This window comes from Scomber japonicus, chromosome 14, assembly GCF_027409825.1.
Source record: "Scomber japonicus isolate fScoJap1 chromosome 14, fScoJap1.pri, whole genome shotgun sequence".
Lineage (NCBI taxonomy): Eukaryota > Metazoa > Chordata > Actinopteri > Scombriformes > Scombridae > Scomber > Scomber japonicus.
The window spans coordinates 19,288,204-19,307,848 of NC_070591.1; the positions used below are offsets into that span (position 1 = coordinate 19,288,204).

The window sequence follows — 19,645 nt, forward strand, 5'->3', positions numbered from 1 at the left end:
CCAGGTAGCATTTGCAAAGCAGAAGTTACAAAAATATTTTTGAACCTTTTATGGTGGCAAGCTGTCTTTTTCTTGTGCATCACCACATTTCTTGGCACCAACAATTCAATCAGTGGAACAGCATGAAACCATTGGTAACCTTGTGCTTGTGATGCTATACTAACTCATAGAGCTTGGAATATTTTACATAGTGCACAATAACTTTATAGCACTTTTGATGTTTACTATATATCACTGCTGGTGGGTGCCTTTGAAGGGTTAGGACACATGGTGATGTGATATGACCCAGCATGCTCTATGTCATGTATTTTTCTATCTCTGTAGGCTGTATGGAGGATGGTACCTCTATTGGAGATGTGGAGCTCCCTCCATGGGCAAAAGACGATCCCCAGGAATTCATTAGAATCCAACGTGAGGTCAGTGACCCCGACCTCACTTAGGCTACCTGTTACTAATGGGCAGTCTGGCCTGTTACACACAAAGACCTTTCCCATAAGACCTAATAATGTTTTTCAGTGCTCATTCGCTGATGCAGTCAGAGAATGTACTGTATTAACAAGAAGTGTCCACTGTAATAGTGTTGGTTGCAGTCAGTCAGTATGTCTTCATTCATCCTACCACTGTATAAGAGACAATAGCCGTCTTGTCTTACTGTGTTTGGCTGTGTTAAATTCTTGTAGTACTGACTGTTTTCAAATATAATGGCCAGTTGTTTAGCTTATACCATTTTGATGAAGTTTAGATGGCAGACACTGCAGGACAACATGCTTATTTAACACTATTCAGGGCAAGAGCCAAACTTTCTTTTTCCATAATGCCAGTATTTTTGCCAGCTGTTTAGGGGCTAAATGTTTTCTTTCTTCACTCTCCCTGTGTGGGGTTATTGTATCTCTCTGTTGGTCTGATTTCTCCGGAGTTTGACCCTCCCTTTTTCCATTCCTGGGGCATCTATGATGGTTATCACTCTGTAATCTACTGAACTACCCATATTGCCTACCATTCTCATAAAATTAGTGACTTCAGAAGATTGTTTTTTTCTTCTGTAGACAAATTAACTCAGGACAATATATCCTTGTTATGATGGTTTTTTTCAGTTTTCTGCTATTCCAGGATGGGTTTATTAAGATTGGGTGCAAGGATACAGCTGGGCATAATGCCCACTATTCCTTATTAACTCTTCAAAACCAATCTCTGGCTAATTCTACCCAAATCATTCTTTAATTCTAACATGAAGATAAGCTCATAAAACAGGCGTGCAGCTTTTGCCGCTCTAGACCTCTAAATTGACTTTTGGAAGAAATCATACAGTACCTGAATAATTTGATTGGTTGTGCATTCTCGTAGAAGTTTCTTGTGTTTCTAAACTCTCATATTAACAGTTTGACTGATGGTTTTGGTCCCACTGTAATAAAAAAAGAGCATTGCATACTGCTGTATTTAAGACTGTACAGTGCAGGTATAGTAGTTTTGTAATATTACTTGACTAGGTGGTCTTAGTTTGAGCAACAATCTGCTGCATTGTTTCCCTTAGGCTTTGGAAAGTGACTATGTGAGTTCCCACCTCCACCTGTGGATTGACCTGATTTTCGGACACCGGCAACAAGGCCCTGCAGCTGTAGAAAGTTTAAACACGTTCCATCCATACTTCTATGCCCAGAGAGGTCGGAAGGATGCTAAGGACCCCCTCATCAAGAGCACAATCTTGGGATATGTCAGCAACTTTGGCCAAGTTCCCAGACAGGTAAAAATAAGAACTAAGAGGCAAAAGCAGGATACGTACGTTTCCTGTGTGAAGTTGTATCATAACATTGTTCTTCAAAATAATATACAGTATGTCTTTCCCATAGCTCTTCACCAAGCCCCATCCACCTCGCAGTGGCACCAAGAAAGAAGGATCAACACCACCCCATCCAACTCCATTTTTCTTCAAACTCGACAAACTTAAGACCACTGCTCAGCCATTCAGAGGTACCACTAGACAACAAAAAATAACACGAAAAATAATAATAAAAAATATACTTTAATTTAGATTCTTGCTAAAATGTAGATTCTTTTTTTTTTAAAGATTCTTTACACTAAATTATCAGCCAATTAGCTGAGCATCAAACCATAACCAAGGAAAAACTACCCTCAGTTCTGTCTAAAGTTCTGTCTAAAGCCAATAAATTTCACCCTAAAAGAATATAAAAAGATTTAGTTTTAGGCATACAAATAATACATTAAACTTTTACACATTACACTTTTTTCTTAGTTTTACAGGTACTTGTTAGTGGATTTTTGGACGGAGGCTAGTTGTTTCCTCGTGCTTTTAGTCGTTAGGCTAAGCTAAGCTAATTGACTGCTGGATAAAGCCTCTTATTAAGCATACTTTCAGTCAAAATGCCAAACTATTCCTTATTATGTCATCTTCATGTGGTGTTATTTTGTATTGTTCCTCCTTTATTTTATTTCACACCATTTGATGTCAATTATTACACACAAGATGTAGTCAGGTCTCGAGGGAATCGTTGAAACAAAGCGAGAACATCCATAGATTAATTTACACTATGGAAGGGTAGCAGAAGCTATCTGTTAGAGCTACAATATGGAGATGACTCTTCCTACTTAATAATCTGAATATCCCTACAGGCCCACTGAGGGAGAGGAGATGAATCTGCGAATGCTCAGGGAGAGATTCCTGCATATTACATTTCATATTAAATCTTAGAGTGTCTGATCTGATCAATAAGCAGATAGAGATGAATAGGAGGAGGAATGCTAAGACTAATGCAGACGCTACTTCTTTCAGGGGATTTTAGAAGCAGAGCTGGTGGCGACAGGATATAATGATTTTTGCCTGTTCCAGCATGAATAGGTCAATTACAGGCACAATTATGGCCTCGCTCTTACACTGCCTCACATACACGCAAACGTACATACACAACTTGTGCTGTCCAGGTTGCGTGTGTCCCCCTAGGAGAAAGCCTCACCTTGGTCTGACCTGGGAATAGCTGTTTTAATTGCCCAATTTTCTCTGGTCACTTCCTACAAATTTTCTGAACTGCCAAACTCTTTAATGTGATGTTTTTGTAGAGCTGTTATCTTTTTGGGGCCTGGCAAGTTTATTCATGTATACTAAAGGCAGAATGAGGTCACTTATTTTTTATTCCATAACTATTACATAGTTGCATATGGTTTAGGTGACAAAGTCTTAAAAAACACCCTCTTACTTTTTTGTGACACTGTAAACCTTTCCTGCAGAGCTGCCAAGAGGCCCAGTAGGTCAAATACTGTGTCTGGAAAAAGAGGTGTTGGTCCAGGAGAGAAACCGACTCATAGTGTCACCGCTGTTGAGCTGCTTCTTCAGTTGGGGCTTCCCTGACAACAGCTGTGCCTTTGGAAATAATGCCACAGAGAAGGTATGTAGTATATTGAGATATACAGGCTATCAGGTTGTCATTGTTAGTATTATCTCCCTGACTTCTAGCTAGTTGCATGAATCAAAATGAAAAAAATTAAAATTTGGTACATTCATCTATCTATCTATATATATCTATATATATATATATATATATATAATGTACTCCATTACATCAATTAGATTTTACAGACATCACACACACACCATCAACTAATCAGTATCAGCTGACTCTCACACTCAGTCAACAGTGAGGAAGTCTTTATGATCTGCTGAGACTTCACTCACTCATTTTCAACTGATTGACTGACCGCTATTTAAATGAACTTATTTATAACTGTTGGCAAAGCCTTATGCACTTTGTGCTCATGTCAGTGATGTTTGTCTGTTGGCTTTTGTTTTCTAAGGCTTTGTGGGGTTTACATCACAATGTCCCTGTATAAGATCCTGCTGGTTGCTTTGTGCAATAAAACTGTAAAATGTATAAACGTGAAGCCAAATCACAACATGATGTTGTAATTACTACCAGGAATTCTTACTTATATTTTCATGAGAACTGTCAAATAGTTTCATGAGAAAAGTTACTCATGAAGTAAAGCTTACTTATTTTGCTATTTGTGCTATGTGTGAAGAATGCCTGTGTGGGCGTCATTTTTCCACAAAAGGACAAAACACAAGTAATTCCATCATACACACTTCATCACAGTGACATGATGTTTTTTTGTCTGTCTAATTGTAGATTTTTGCATTGTGTGAGAGTTTATGTGACTGGGGGGAGACGCTGTGCGCCGCCTGTCCCAATCCCACTACCATCATCACTGCAGGAACCAGCTCTGTGGTGTGTGTGTGGGACGTAGCAGTCAACAAGGACAAACTCATCCACATGAAACTTAGACAGGTTAGTCTGTCTGCAACAGAGAGCAGAATTATTCGCTTCATCTCGTACTGACATATACAGAGAAACTTATACTGACCCTGTTTTTCTTCATAGCCATTATATGGTCATACAGATGCAGTTACATGTCTGGCTGTATCTGAGGTCCACAGTTTGATAGTGAGTGGCTCCCGTGACCTCACCTGTATCCTGTGGGATCTGGAGGACCTAAGCTACGTCACCCAGCTAGTAGGACACACAACTAGCATCTCTGCACTGGCTATAAATGAGCTTACAGTAAGTCTTACCATTTATAATGTCTTTCTCTGTATATTCAACTTCTCCTTAAAAACCTCTCGCTTTCCTCTCTGTCTTCTGTTCATTGTAGTCTTAGGCTCAGTGTTGCCATGTTGTTCCCCTTCACTCACCTCACCTCACCGCATAAGGAAGGGAGGCTTCTCATTGTTGACAGCATGCATATCCTCTTTGTGCACCTTTATGCTTTTTTTGTGCATCTCTGTGTACATTTGTCTACACACGGGCGTCAACACCATATTACTCTTTCCAAGGGTGAGATAGCGTCATGTGCAGGGCCTCTGCTCTACCTGTGGACGATGAAGGGTCAGCTGTTGGCCTGCACTGACATTTCCTGCGGGCCTCGGGCAGACATCCTGTGTGTCAGCTTCACACAGCGGCATGAGTGGGATGCCAGGAACGTCATTGTCACTGGCTGTGCAGATGGCATCATACGGGTAAGTTGGATTGTTTGTGTGTGTGTGTGTGTTGAAAAAGAAAGAGAGAAATAATTACTGTCTTTAAAAATCACTGTCTTGCAACTCTTTGCAGGACTAATTGGTCAGCGGGAGAGGTTTTGCTTGCTTTTATACAGTATACTTTACGGTATTCAAATATGCCAGTCATTACTTTGGCATTAGCCTTGCAGGTAGCAGCTTGGATGTCCATTGAGGTATTAGTAACAGCATATGGGTTGTGTGTGCGGTGTGTGGCTGTTTTTTCTTAGGATTAATTTAAACATATGCTGCCTCTCTGCAATCAAAGCTGCGAACTCTAAATTGGGCTTCACTTGGCGGGGGGGTGGGGGGGTGGGGGCATCCATGCCACATGCACAACACACACACACAAATGCTATTATTACTTTAATATCACCTTGAGTTATGGGGTGTGCGTGCACAGCGGTGCGTATGCGTGTGTGTTTGTTATTATGTTGAATTATGTCTGATTTTGCTACTCGTTATGTGTCTCTCATACAGATATGGAGGACAGAGTACACCAGAACACAATTACCTGGCCCTCCAGAAGAGCCTGTGTCCCCAGGGCAAGACCGAACAGCGCAGACAGAGAGAGACGGTAATGCTGCTGGCAATAGGATAGGATAGGGATGTATCTATAACAGCAAAGATGATGAGGATGGCTGACAACAGCACAACCGTAAGACTGACTGAAAAGAAAACTGCACAAAAAGAAATGCTTCTTTTATTCTGTGTTTCAAAAAGAAACTCGTCTCGATCTAATTAGATAAATCCTTAAGTGTGAGATGATTATTTTTAACCGCTCATCTCAGAGCTAGACAGCGTTGTTTTCAGATGAGCACTTGTAATGCTTGCCCCATCCCTCACTAGCATTAGGGCTAGCAGGAATTATGTTGTTATAAAGTTATTAAACATAGAGGCAGTAAACACTGATGAGTAATTCTGCTGACGTTTGTGTGCGTGTATAATTTAGAAAGCAATAATACCCAGATCCAATTTGGCATACGTTGGTTACAGCCTCGCGTCACCTCATAGGAGTATTATGCTTGGCAAATTACATTGAGACAAGTCTTTACGTAACACTGAGGCATTTATATTCGAGGGATTTTTCTCCCTTTAACAGCCTACTGACCACAGATAAACACTGCGTTATGCACAACTTAATTTTTTTTGCGAGGACCTCTGGGTCAGGTTTACAGACAGGGTGGACACCTGGCCTGTGATTCGATAATACATGGAGATTGAAGTATTCTCATGATGTATCCACAGTGAGCAACTCGTGCCAGGTTAAAGGCTGGGAGAGACATCTGGTGTTGTGTCAAGAGCTGAACAGGAGTCAGGCTGCGTCACAACGCCGTCACAAAAACAATCCAGCTATCACAGCGCTGGCCATGTCCAGGTACAGTAAATGACATGCTCCCACACAGCTAACAGTGGTGGGATTTAGTTTGTTAGAACTAACTACATTTAAACTAAACCTTGACTTACATGTACTGTATTTTATATGTATTAATGCATTGAATTTACTTCATTAACTTGGATTAATCTTTTCTGTTTAGGAGCCATGCAACTCTGCTGGCAGGTGATACATGGGGCAGAGTTTTCACCTGGACCTGTGAGTGAGAGGTTGCAGGGTATGAGCCCTTTCAATGCGCCCTGGCTTCTACACAACTTTTACCCTCTCAGAGAGAGTGTAACACAGACCTCTGCAGGCAGTGACTTAGGTAGAACACCAGCTGAACATCGAGAGACACTGTACTATATTTCAGTTCTCTTGTATGTGCATTCAGGGAGAACAATATTACAATATTTATCTCATTCAAGTCTCACACAATAAGGAATATTTGATCTCCTTTACATGAATATTTAATTGTGTATTTTTCTGTGTAAATACTGAATTTCAACAAATTTGAATAAAACTTTATAGCTATTGATGTCTACTTGTCTAAATCATCTCTTGTCCTGTGACTCTAAGTTTAAAATATCAACTGGGATTTCAATTATAAATGAAATCTGGGCTGGCCAGGATTTTATCAAATTTTACTTTTAAGGCAGATCTTGAGGGACACTATCTAGAATTGTCAAACATGTTGGAAGATTTTCAATGATGAAAGTCATGGAAGCTTCATGGTGAAAACAAAGTATTATGTGAATGATGAATAACAGCATGCATATTGAGCTAGTGTTTCCTGAGAAATACGGCTTCTTAATAGTATTACAGGGCTGGAACAGATCCTTTTCTCATGAAATGAAAACTGTGGCACACACACATGTCAGCATTTTATGCAACAAGGGTTGCATTGTTTTGCTTTGGTAAATGTTTGTGGTATGAGCAATTCAGGATGTTTAGTTGGTTGCGAAGAGTTTACTGGACTTACTTTGTTTTTCACAATGTGTTTTCAATATGCTTTGTTATGTGGCATTCATGAGTGAACACTGTTTGATCCTCTTGCACTATTATCCTCCACAAGTTTACTGTGACCATGTCAAGTATGTGTTGTGGATGATGTAAAAATGTGTTTGGGTCTTTTTGAGTATCGTGTGTGTGTGAGTGTGTGTGTGTGTGAGATAGTTGATTGTGGACAGACGGGCTATTTTAGCTAAAGCTTACATGATTGCAGCAATCACTGCTGGGCCTCCATAACACACTCCTGGGTAAATCTGACCTATTTTGTGAGAGAGATGGTATGAAACTTAACCCTTTCTAAACACTGATTTGGATTTTATAAAAAAAAAAGTGACACCCATCCTCACACTGATATCCCCATAAACAACAATTTACCATTTTAGATAAAGGTACATTGTAAAGAGTGTGGAGACTCACTCTCTTTCTGCGCCTTGCTTCCTCTCTCATGCACATGCACCACTCCTCTCTATCATAAAGGAAGAGGTCTGTGTCTTTAACCTTTGTGTGTGTGGCTAATTGTGCTAAGTGGAGTAGCTTAATAGAGTGGAAAATAGTCCTCATAATTTTCCCAGAGAGCGAGCAATGACCTTCTCTAAAGACAACGGCCATCTCCATTCTCTCTACACCACTGGTTTTATGATATGAAATGTCAAACCATTGGGTTCTTCAGAATAATTAAATCAAATAAATTATTGCACCTAGGCAGAACCATCTTGTAGCCTAACCCAATTATAATGCACTGTAAAGCTAATTATTAACCATGATTACAATTAGTCTAATTTGAATAAATGTAGTCATTAGCGGGTTCATCCTAGTCAGTGAGTCTGAACTGTGGGGGATGATGGTCTCTCTCTCTCGATCTCTCCCACTCACTGAGAGAAGGGGTTGGATGTGTATCATTCTCTTTCTCCATTTTTCACACACTGACCTTCACAAAATGGTCTACATCCTCTACCTTTGTGGGGTACTTGCAGCCTAATGCCTGCTGCTTCCAGAATTCCTTTTTAATGTTTATGCCTCTGCAATTTTGGTATAATTTCCAAATCAGAGGCACAACATCCAGGCTATTTGGCACTACCTGGTAATAATTACATCAAATATCCACTTTTGCCATTGCATAGGTTAAATTCAAATCCATAGTTCAATATTTTTGGGACATTGGCTTATTTGCTTTCTTATTTGCTATAAATGAGAAGAAAAGTACTAGTCATGTTTGTCTGGTAAATATGAAGCTACAGCCAGCAGCATAGCTTAGGATAAAGACTGGGAATGGGAGGGAAACAACTAGATCTGCTTACTAGCACCTATTAAGTTCTTTAGTAATAAAATGGTAAATTGTGATTGTATGAATGGCTATTGGCTGAAGTACTTCTTTGCTAGGAGCAGTAATCTTTTGATATTTTTGCAACTTGTCATTTCTATTTTTAGTTTAATGAGATATAATGAATAATGAAATAGTGAGCTTCAGAGGTGTTGGTTGGAGGGTCTTGTTTTTGTTGTTGTTTTTAAACATCTATTTATTGCACAATTTGTTAATTTTACAAACAAGGAACAACAGAACAAGAAGGCACATGTAGATAATTAATAATAATAACAAAAATACTTATAATAATAATGATAAATAAGATAAATAAGTGGGTATATATCAACATACACATATATGTACAAACATACACCCAAACATAGAGTCGGTGTTCTGGTAGAAAATGATATATTGTCTGCATATACACACACACTCATCGCTTACATAATATGGAGGATCTTGTTACTTTTGGATAGCTAGCTGTTTCCCCCAGTTTCCAACTGTTATGCTATGCTAAGCTAACTGGCCGGCTAGCTGTCCACTCGGATTTACCAAATAGATATTTGTGAACTATGTCAATCTTTTCATCTAACTGTCAGCAAATGAGCATATTTCCCAACATGCTAGCTATTAGATAATACGTTATAGAACTCTCAGTAAGCGTGTTGTAATGTGATTTGTGATATATACAGTTTATACTACTGTCCATTGTATGTAAGACACTGGATGCACTGTGGCTGTTTGTGACACCAGAAAATTGTCACAGAATCAAAACCAATTTCAACACATTTATATAAACAAGATTTATGCAAAGCAAAGACTCTTTGAATGTCAGACCCAGGCATATATTTATTAAATCGGTGTGTTAGTAGTACTGTAATTATAAATGCATTTAAAAAGGCAAGTGTTACAGTGCCTCATGACACTGCAGTAAAAGAGCCTGGACAATGATTTCTTTCCACAGAGTCTCCTGAGTTTATACAGAATAGTTAGCCTAACAGTCAGAGTATTAAACATCTGGCTCACAGGCCAGCGATGGCAACAAACAAAACAACAGAATCATAAGACCCAAAAACCGCTGTGCTGGAACGGAGCCGCTCAGAGGAAACACAAAACCCTCATCCCATTTACCAACAGTTGTAGCATACTTACAGCCACAAATCAAATGCTAAATGCCATATTGATAGTTCATAAATATAGTCCTTTGGATGCCAATTCCAATTCAGCTTGGAGAACTGTATCTCTACCCTCACCAGGAGGTTCCATGACGTCCATGTGTCTAAAGCTGCTGTGTTTACAGCTGTTTCTCCTGGAAGAGGATCTGAGCATACACAGTGTCCGGGCTGGAGGCTGTGGGGTCAGGGCTGGAGGAGGCTGGGGGCTCCGGCCTTGGTCTGACCAGCTCCAGCTCTGCATATGTCAGACTATCGTCTTGTAATACTCGTGTAACTCGAGGCTGGAAAAAGGAGGGATATGATGAGAGTAACTTAAAGGAATTTAGCTCACAGATAAGGCAGAGGAGTGCTGCATGTACATAGTAAACAAAGATATGTTTCTCACAGACAACTAATCTTATTTCAGTAAACAGTGGTATTCTTTCAGTTTCCATGGAAAACATCTACTCAGTATGTGTTTGTAGGACCTCTCAGAACATTCAGTTAAGTTGAAAAACATTCGGTACAATAGGCGCCCTATGCACCGTCTTCAGATCCTCCAAGTTGCACTAATCCAATCAGTATGTTCATGCAAAGCAAATGCTCACATCTTCAAAATCACAAGAGCAGCATCGGTAGAAATACTGATGATCCTTAGTTTGAGTAGTTTTCTTCTCTATATACTTGTTTGACACTTTTATTGTAGATATAAAACTAATGAAGCACTCTAAATAAGTAATTGTGTTTGAGAAGCAATAAAGCTAAATAGAATTATCAAGCTCATAACTGAATGAAGAGACGGCAAAAAACTCCAGCAGACAATCATGCAATCATGAGACAAATTCCCCCTTGCATTTATCTCAATAACAACTATGTGCATTAAAAAAAAAAATTATCTCAAAATGTTAATACATTTGTTTTAACAAATCTATTAAGCACATACGGAATGTTATATATGATGGAAGTAGTGGACAGAGGTAAGGGAATCATTGAGACTGTGTGATGTGTGAAGATGAGAAGACTTACAGTGGCAGATCTCCTTGGCTGAGTCTTTAACCTTCTGGGCTTCTGTGGTCTCTTCGCAGCAACTGGCACTGAAAAACAGAGACCACCTTAATTGACTCAAAACAGCCAGAGAAATGAAATTACAAATATGCACTGCTTGTGTATGTACTATGTGGTTTTCAATGTACTGTTTTTTACAGAAAAAAAGAGATTTATTCCGCCATTTTCAGCGTCAGTGTTGATTTTACCTCAGACAATATGCTCAGTGGGATTTTATACAAATACAGTATAATGTTCCCCTCTGTTTTCTGCTGTTCTCCCAGTGTCTCCCAACTTATGCAGTTTTCGCCAAGGAGATCATTATCATTTTCTGCCTTTGCCCATGCTGGATACCTTCATTTACTCTGTTTTCTTTACCCAGTAATTCATTTTCTTTGCGTCACAGGAGGCTGGAGCCTCTCTCCTCCCCCTGTGAATCTAATGCCTCCAGTGTGTTTGGAATATTTTGAGGAAACTCAAACTCCACACACAAAGACAGGTGTGGAAAATAAACCAGGTTCCCCCATGCTGTGAGGTTGCATTACCAACCACTGACCCACTGTATCCCAAAAGACTAGACTGTGAACATATCTGATCTTGGTGCTGGAGTTTAAAGAATAAAGGCTATATTAGTTCACTATGTACACATATTTACAGCTGAATTGACCTGTGAAAGAATATGAGATGCACAAGATATCACATCCCCCACTCAATTTGTTACTTTACCTTTGGTTGGTATGTGTGGCAGTGGCTCCTCTGGGACTTCAGGTGATTTTACGACGACTTTTCTGTCAGTTTTCTGTCTTGTGTCTTTCCTTTTTGTTCTTGGGGGAGAACTCGATGAACTGCTGGAGCTGGTTACAGTCTCTCCTGAACTGCATGGAGCAGAGCAGATTAAAGGTTGAATATGTAGAATATTTATTAAAAGCTATATATTTTTTTTAAATAATACAGCCAGGGGTACAGAATGAAAGTATTGCTTTTCCATTAAAAAAAATATTTAGTCTGAATTAATATTTTTACATTTTTTTGACGGGTTCGACAATGACGTTCTGACACGTTCTGTGTACATTGTACCAGCCAATTAACGGCCGGAATTGCGGGTTGCCAGGGTTGTCTGTTGTTCCGGTGCAGCTACTGTAGGCAGGCACTGGGTGAAATGGAGTTGTAAACAAACACGGCCGTGTTGGACTCACTAAAACCAGCGTTTTTTGCTCTCAAGTACAACTTTTCATCACAAAACTTCGAAGGTAAGACAGAATATCTGTTAGTCACTGTAAATAAGTGGTTGTTTACCTTTGTATGCTGCTGGTTCACTGAGTTTTTAGCGCAATAATAGTGGTACTGTTGAACTCGGCAGGGTCTTAGCTTTCATATGAGATGCTATTTGTTTGTGTACCATGAAGTATCAAAACGGTAGCAATGGAAATGTGGAGAGTGGGTTGACTTTCTGAAGCTATTCGGATTTTGATATTTGATCATTAACCTCGAACGCACGCTGTTCCGTTCACGGGACGGGACGGATGTTAGGAGGTAGCCACACGTTCTTCTGAATGTTTTAAACACCAACCCTTAAACATATATACTCATGCCGTACATTGTTGGAAAGCTTAGATTGTTCTGATTCATTCAAGACCACTCACGACTTATATGGTTGCTCACAGCCGTAATAGTATTACCGATTAGCTCGGCTAGCCATAGAGAAAAGCTATAGAGAAAAGCTATAATGCCTACATACCTTCAAAGTCTTCCCTTTATCCACAACGATCATCTTATGACTCAGGACTTTGTGTACAGCTCGCCAAGTATCCATTCTTGTGAAATATGAAATCCGTTTTCATAAAACCGGAATATTTTCCTCAATATGTCCATGTATTTAGTCCAACACGTAATGTAATAACACAAATAACAAACCATATACGGTCCGTTTACGTCATTTCCTGACCTGCGCGTCCATCTCAGAGTACACGTGACTAGATGTTTACGACCGTGAGCCTCTTCTGCTTCTGACGACACCACACACAAGCCAATCGGTGTTTAGGATTAGGCAGTACATGCAGAGACATTGCTGCTACTCCCACTGGCGTTACAATGTAATGTACCTCGGTGGTTTCAAGTCAGTTACAGCGAGGGTATGTTCGCTTCCTGTTTTCAAAATAAAAGCACCAACTCTATCGTTATGGTTTTCTTAATAATAAAAGGCAACGGGTGTTTTATTTTGTGAAAATGACCGGAAGTGCGTTACTCGCTACGGCTAACTTGAGTGGCTCCGAATTCGCAGGAACAAAACTTTAAGCAGATGTTATTTGGACAAATTAGCGTCACATTGTGGATCTAAAGGGCTACTTTCTCGCCTAAAAAGGTTAGACATGTGGATAAAGTGGTATATTTACAGAGTTAGAGCTAAAATAAAATCCGGCACCGGACCTGGCAACCCGACTGCTGGAATTAATTTTTGGTTGTTGCGACTACGATCACTACTATCACACTCTTATTGCTGAAGACATACTGTACCTGCTTTCTGGACATCTGACCAGAAGGTAATTGGCTGTGAAGCAAAAAGTGCAAAAAATTAAAAAGTTAAGCAACCAAAATATTGCTTTATGTGGAGATATTTGAAGGTTTAGTAAGAAACTGTTCAACCTTTGAGTCTGTGTCTCCTGTAAAAGTACTGGCAGATGAGGACCAGCGTGAACAGAAAGATGGACAGCAGGCCCAGTGAGCAGATCAGCACAGCACACACATACACGTCTTGAAAATACAGACAGATAAAATCTCAGAAAAAGATAAGATATTTACATTGTAAATTGAAACAAAATTAGCAAAAGTCAAGAACAGTACCTGCAAATAAACGCCACACTCCTTCACTGCTACCGTCCTCAAGAGTAAAGTGCACTGGAGAAACAAGTGTTCCAAAAAGTCAGCAAAAACAGAATGTGGATGACAAAAAACTGTGCCCACACTAAGTATCTTTGTAAATTGCTGTTGTCTGAGGGCACTGACCCAGTACAGCAGACAGCCTTAGTGGTTTCCAGAAATATCAAAACCGCTGTCATGAAGGGTGAGTCTGCTGTAGCATCAGCCAAAGCCATCCCACACAGACACACATACACACAAAAATAGATATGCACACACGCAAGGGCCTGGCTAAACTGCTGTTCTTGGACAGTGTTTGGGGGTTCCCTATTGCTCTGTACCTCTGCTTCCTTTTGTTGGTCGCATTTGTTTCATGTCGTAATTTTCATTGTGTGCTTCTCAGTGCGGAAAAAAAGAGGACGAATAAGGAAGTTGTTGTCAGTATGTGCCAATGAGTGATGGGCTGCAAATAGGTCAGGGGTATTTAACAAGAGGTTGAGGAGAGTGAACAGAGGCTATATAAATTACTTAGACTCTGCTCCTCGTAATGAGTTTTTAATATGTCTTTTAAACACAGGTTGATAAACATATTAATAAGAAATGATAAGATATTAACTCTAATTGACTTCTAGCCTGTTTACAGACTGCCTGCAGAATTGTCAAATATGGCCTGAATATCATGTTAATCAATGTCAGGGAGCAAAACAGTAGCTTTTGTGTTGTGGCTGAACATGAAAAACTGTATCAGAAACTGTATCAGTGCTCTAATGTACAGGCAGTAATAGCAGGAGAAGATACTCTTACAATAAGATAAGATCCTGTTGCTTTCTCTTGCATGTATTTTATCGTTTCGGTGTTGTGTGAGTTTTCTGTGTGTTCTTAATTGTGTAACTTTCCTATGCTGCTGTCTTGGCCAGGCTTCCCTCGAAAAAGAGGTCATTGTATCTCAACGGGACCGACCTGGTTAAATAAAGGCAAATAAAATAAATAAATAAGATCACAACATTCAAGATGCTGCTGTCTTTTTTTTCTTTCTTTTTTTCTTAAAATAAGTCATAAAAAATATTGAGCCACTGAAAAAGATAACAAAAGAGTAAAGATTAATGACACTAATACAAGTTTTCTTGTTCATATTATCTTGTGTACACAGGTTATCTTGTCTGCACAGTTATTATCTTGCCCGTACAAGATAAAGAAATATTATCATTCAAGACTTATGGGGCTCTCTAAAATACAAGTTTGACTGTACATTGAATGGATGAATAATAGGATAATATTACAATATAATGCAATGCAATAAATATTTTTTGCATTTTTAAAAAGCTGTTACACACACTTACTGACCACCTGTGCAGCATTGTTCCTAATATTTTGCCCCTTAATGTATGTTAATGTGGTGGACAAAATATTAGGAACGCTTTTCAATGGGTTGGATATCATCAGATTGCACATGTGTTCCTAATGATGTGCTCGGTGAGTGTACTTTTTTTTAAATGAAAACTGAATAATAACGGTATTAATTCAAAAATACTATATATTTTTTTTCAGGCCAATCTTTGACGTTGCATTAAATTGTTCACCTTCCATTATATTCCATAACAGTAAAACTAACTATGGCTTGAGCAAAATATGTGCAAAGTACACACATTAGAGTCTTAGCCCTAGTTTTACTCATTTGACGAGGTGGCACACTATATTTAAAAAGTATTTTTTTAAATGTGAGTAGTTAACAGTTAATACAAATAAACCACATACTGTATCTAGTCTTCACAATGTGGTTAACCACATGCTAAACATCTGATCAGTGCATGCAGTTTAAGGTTAACACTCTACATATGCGTCCAGATGCACATCCAGCTGAGCCAAGTTCATGCAAAAGAATATACTGCACAGGTTTTCATGCAAAGCTGAAAGCCATTAGGTACATACTTGTGTGCTTTACTGCAGTCTAGCAGTGAAGACACGGCATAAAAAAGTAAGCCATCCTCTGTACCATGTGGGGTTAGAACCTTAAAGCCAGACAGCAGCAGCTCTTAAAAGTTAATTCAAAAGTGTCGACTGTCTGCTCATTTGATCTGTTCAGAAAAGCAGCAGCAAACACTCGACCATTAGGTTCATATAGTTCATATTTAGAGATGAGAATCTCCCAAAATCTGCAAAATCTTTTGACTAAAATCCGTCCAATGATCTCAGTGGGGCGTAGCCTTTCCTGCAGACTGAGGGGTTCCCTGGATTATACTTATAACTTAGTTTTCTCTTTGTTTGCACTTATAATGTCAGCTCTTGTGTTTCTGGTTTTGTGGTCAATGCATGTCAGAGATGCCTGAGGTTGCGTGGCTTCCTTAGTGGGACATAGTCCTGAATATAGGGCAGGGCGTTGTCAGATGGCTCTGTCAAACTGAAACCTCTTCACTTTTAAAACATAAGAGGTAATGAAAGGTAAACTTTACAGCTGTGTCAGGTGTGGACAAACTTATTGCATGGTAGCAACATTTTGAATGTTGGATCCCTGTTGAACCCCTTTATCCAATGCACCTCAATAATTCAGTGTAGTTCTTGGCCAGGTCTGTTAAGATTGTTTATTGTTGATTTCTCACAGATTCCTGGCTCAGACTAAATGAGTTCCACTGAATTTTCCTCCAGAGGCTTGCATAAAGTAAACCCAGAATGCTGACGTCATGTATTTTAGAGTTTTCTAACATAGCTAGCTCAGCAACACTCGACCTTTTACTCCTCACACTCTTACACAGAGAGTGATATTGTTGAGTGTGGTTTGGCTGTGTGAGCTCATTGTTTTGAGATGGAAATGCCAGAAGATTGGGGTCACACTCAAACACACACAAGCACTAAGCAAACAGCCAAGAGACTGTCAGTGAATACATGGTACACATCCCTGTTTGGCCTTTGTTCTCTAATAAAAACTGTTGCCTTTCCTTTATTCGGTTATTATTTCCTCTGCCAGATAACATGAACAGCACGCCTCAGCTGAATGTGTGTGGCTGTAAGGGAATTCCTTGTAAAAAGGTGTTCCAGGGAAAACATTTCAGTTTATTAACACCAGAAATCCCCTTTTTCCTCTGTGTTTCAGTTTCTCATGTCAGTGATCAAGGTTGCACAGAATGTATTCTAAAAAAAGGTGAATGATGTCATGATGTCATGATGTGGTGATGAGAGATTTGTTTTCAATCACCTGAACCATATTAATACACCCAAATCTGCTTTAAAAAAGTTATTATTATAAAAAAATATTTGTTTTGCTTCACCATGAAATTCTCCTTCAGCGTTCCCTCTACCAGGGACCACCGCCCTGTTGAAGGAAAGCCTCAACATCTTACTCATAGACACTAAAACAGGGAGGATACTTTCTGATAAGCAGCTCAACAGCTCTAACATGTTTTATTCTTTAAAAAGAAGCTGATACCTAACCAATAAAAAGTCCCTCATCTCTCATCCTTCACCCCATTATCAGACTAAATGTAGCACTGATGCTTCCCACAGACAAATATGACATGGAGAGCCTAGTGTATAAACACACGTCTGGTTACCTGTCAGCTGTGTGGTGCTGGTACCATTGGATGATGCTCTCCATGTGTTTCTATGTTTGCGGATCTCCTGCACCCTACAGGTGTAGAAACCCTGATCCATCCCCGTCACACTGAAAATCCACAACCGGTACACCTCTCCCTCTTCTTCCTCATAAAGACGGAACTTTGGCTGAGGGAAAAGGTGGGTGTAGTTCCCATACAGCTTCCCTTTTTTTATGCCCATCCTCACAATCAGAAACTGCGAGGGCTCGAGGGCAGTAGAAGTAGAGGGGGATGGTGCAGAGGGAGGAGGAGGAGGAGGAGAAGGAGGAGGAGGTGGAGGAGGTGGAGGAGGCGTGAGAGTGGGAACAGCCAGGGGAGAAAAGAACCAGCGGAGGATGAGGACACTGTTGCTCCTCTTCCTCTGAGATACCAGGCAGGACAGTGTCAGATTGTCTTTCTCTGTTACCATGACAACAGGCCCAGGGACCACTGTCACATTCAGGGCATGACATACCTCTGTTGACAAAAGACACAAAAAGTTAAGCGTATGTACACTTTGTTTTGTTTCATGTTATTATTTGTCCTCACATAACAAAGTCTATTGAATATGTTCTTTGTTTAACCATATTGTACACACTTATTGAAAGTATGCTATGTACTTATTGTTTTATGACTGAATAACAGCAAACTAAACCAAAAACACATTCTTTTCGAACATTAACACAAGCACACTCATAGAGTGCTATGATCTGGTAGCTTGTGTGACTCCTCCCTACTTTTTAAATTAGTAATTAACTAGATTTGGTAATGTGCCTGACATGGAACAAGTCTGCGTTCATTTTTGCAAGATGTTTGATTTCCTGCCAATAAAACATAATTGTAGCATTTAGACAAACTAAGTTTATGTGCACACCCACAGTGGCTGCAAAGATTTAGGGCATTAGAGCTTGCTATCGCTGGTTCTACTTATATATGTCATTCCATCATTAGACGGGAATTCAGTCTGTAAAAGTGAGCAAACGCAAGAGATCTTAGGATTCAAATAAGTCGGACATTGTGTGCCCCAATTTTTACTTCCCTGCAGTTAATGGGGTTTTATTCTGCTGCCAGCTGGGTCAGGTCTGTCTTTGTAGAGACATGGTGTCTGGACACAATGTGTGTGATCAGACATGCAAAGAGAATCTACAGGTGGGAAACATTCATCATCTTGTATGGTCCACCCCCCGCCCCCCTTTCCAAGCAGGCTAAAAGACAAAAACACGACAAGATAACAGGGACCATCTGGGCTCCCATGCTGCATCGCTCCTTTTTTGTTGGTTACTTGGGAAATCTCCCTAAGGGTCTGTCCTCCACTATTTAATGTGACAACCAAAGCAGCAACAGAGACCCAAACCAACATAATACAACAGTCACCAAAACGTTATAGAGTGGGAAATATTAGTGTTTCTCCGATTGCAGAGTACAAACTTCCTTAACTCCATGATTGGTTTGACTTTAAACAATTACACTTTTTCCAAGTTTGTAAAACAGCTTTAAAGTACTAATTATTATTGTTTATGTATATTCAGTTACTGTAAGGAAGTGTTTTATTTCATTTGGCCTTTTATTAAAGTCTCATAATAAAGGCAATATTTATGATTTAACCATATGTTAGATAATAAATCAAGTTACTACTTTATTTTTTGCCTGTCTGCTCGCTTTCTTACTGCTGTATTATTGCTGTAAACAAGGTAAAGCTTACCTGTGACCAGAGCCTTAGTCAGGACAAGGACCACTATAGAGAAGTACATTTTCCACAGTCAGCGAATCCATAAACCCAGAAAACTGCACAGCACTTACACAAGCAGCTACATTCAAAACAGAGACTGACTGCGCGACCCACCAGAGCCCATACCCTCCATTAACTCTTCTCCTCTTTCTCCTCTTTTCTGTGTAATATGAAACAGTAAATGCTCTGTTCCCACTTAGAAACTCCCACTCTCTCTCTCCCAGTACTCTCTCTCACTCACTCTCTCTCTCTGTCTCTCCCTCTCTCTCTTTCGCTCACTGTGTGTCCTGCAAAACGTAGGAAATGTCATTTCCTGTGTTCCTATGAAGAGTCTTGGCCCAAGGCCCAAAACCTCAGTACTTCAATGCAATGGTCAGGTCTTGTGGTCTGCATGTGTGTATGTGCATTGTGAGTCATTTTGAGAAGCCTATACTATATAATAAAGCACTAAACATGCATTTCCATCATCCAAGCTACTTTGAAAGCCAAGTGGTTATGCTCATTTTGCATCTTCCATAAAGCTCACAAAGACCAAATGCTGATGT

General features: G+C 39.7%; 2 protein-coding genes across 2 annotated transcripts in view; one reads left to right on the plus strand and one right to left on the minus strand.

The window, feature by feature from the left end:
* Positions 1 to 6,893, plus strand: part of wdfy4 (WDFY family member 4) — a 38,054-nt gene extending 31,161 nt beyond the window's left edge. The window contains exons 55-64 of the mRNA XM_053333084.1: positions 325 to 416; positions 1,532 to 1,741; positions 1,848 to 1,968; positions 3,241 to 3,398; positions 4,137 to 4,295; positions 4,389 to 4,568; positions 4,841 to 5,023; positions 5,543 to 5,639; positions 6,311 to 6,440; positions 6,601 to 6,893. Coding sequence (XP_053189059.1) covers positions 325 to 416; positions 1,532 to 1,741; positions 1,848 to 1,968; positions 3,241 to 3,398; positions 4,137 to 4,295; positions 4,389 to 4,568; positions 4,841 to 5,023; positions 5,543 to 5,639; positions 6,311 to 6,440; positions 6,601 to 6,664 — 1,394 coding nt within the window. The 3' untranslated portion in view covers positions 6,665 to 6,893. The remainder of the gene's footprint in view (positions 1 to 324; positions 417 to 1,531; positions 1,742 to 1,847; positions 1,969 to 3,240; positions 3,399 to 4,136; positions 4,296 to 4,388; positions 4,569 to 4,840; positions 5,024 to 5,542; positions 5,640 to 6,310; positions 6,441 to 6,600) is intronic.
* A 2,637-nt stretch (positions 6,894 to 9,530) lies between these two features.
* vstm4a (V-set and transmembrane domain containing 4a) lies at positions 9,531 to 19,232 on the minus strand. Its single transcript, XM_053333018.1, has 8 exons — positions 19,074 to 19,232; positions 17,351 to 17,848; positions 13,791 to 13,844; positions 13,593 to 13,700; positions 13,464 to 13,497; positions 11,676 to 11,824; positions 10,932 to 10,993; positions 9,531 to 10,207 (listed from the first exon to the last, which is right to left on the minus strand). Exons 1-8 carry the CDS (start codon positions 19,120 to 19,122, stop codon positions 10,046 to 10,048), a joined length of 1,116 nt encoding a protein of 371 aa, XP_053188993.1. The 5' UTR covers positions 19,123 to 19,232; the 3' UTR covers positions 9,531 to 10,045.
* Positions 19,233 to 19,645: the final 413 nt, after the last annotated feature.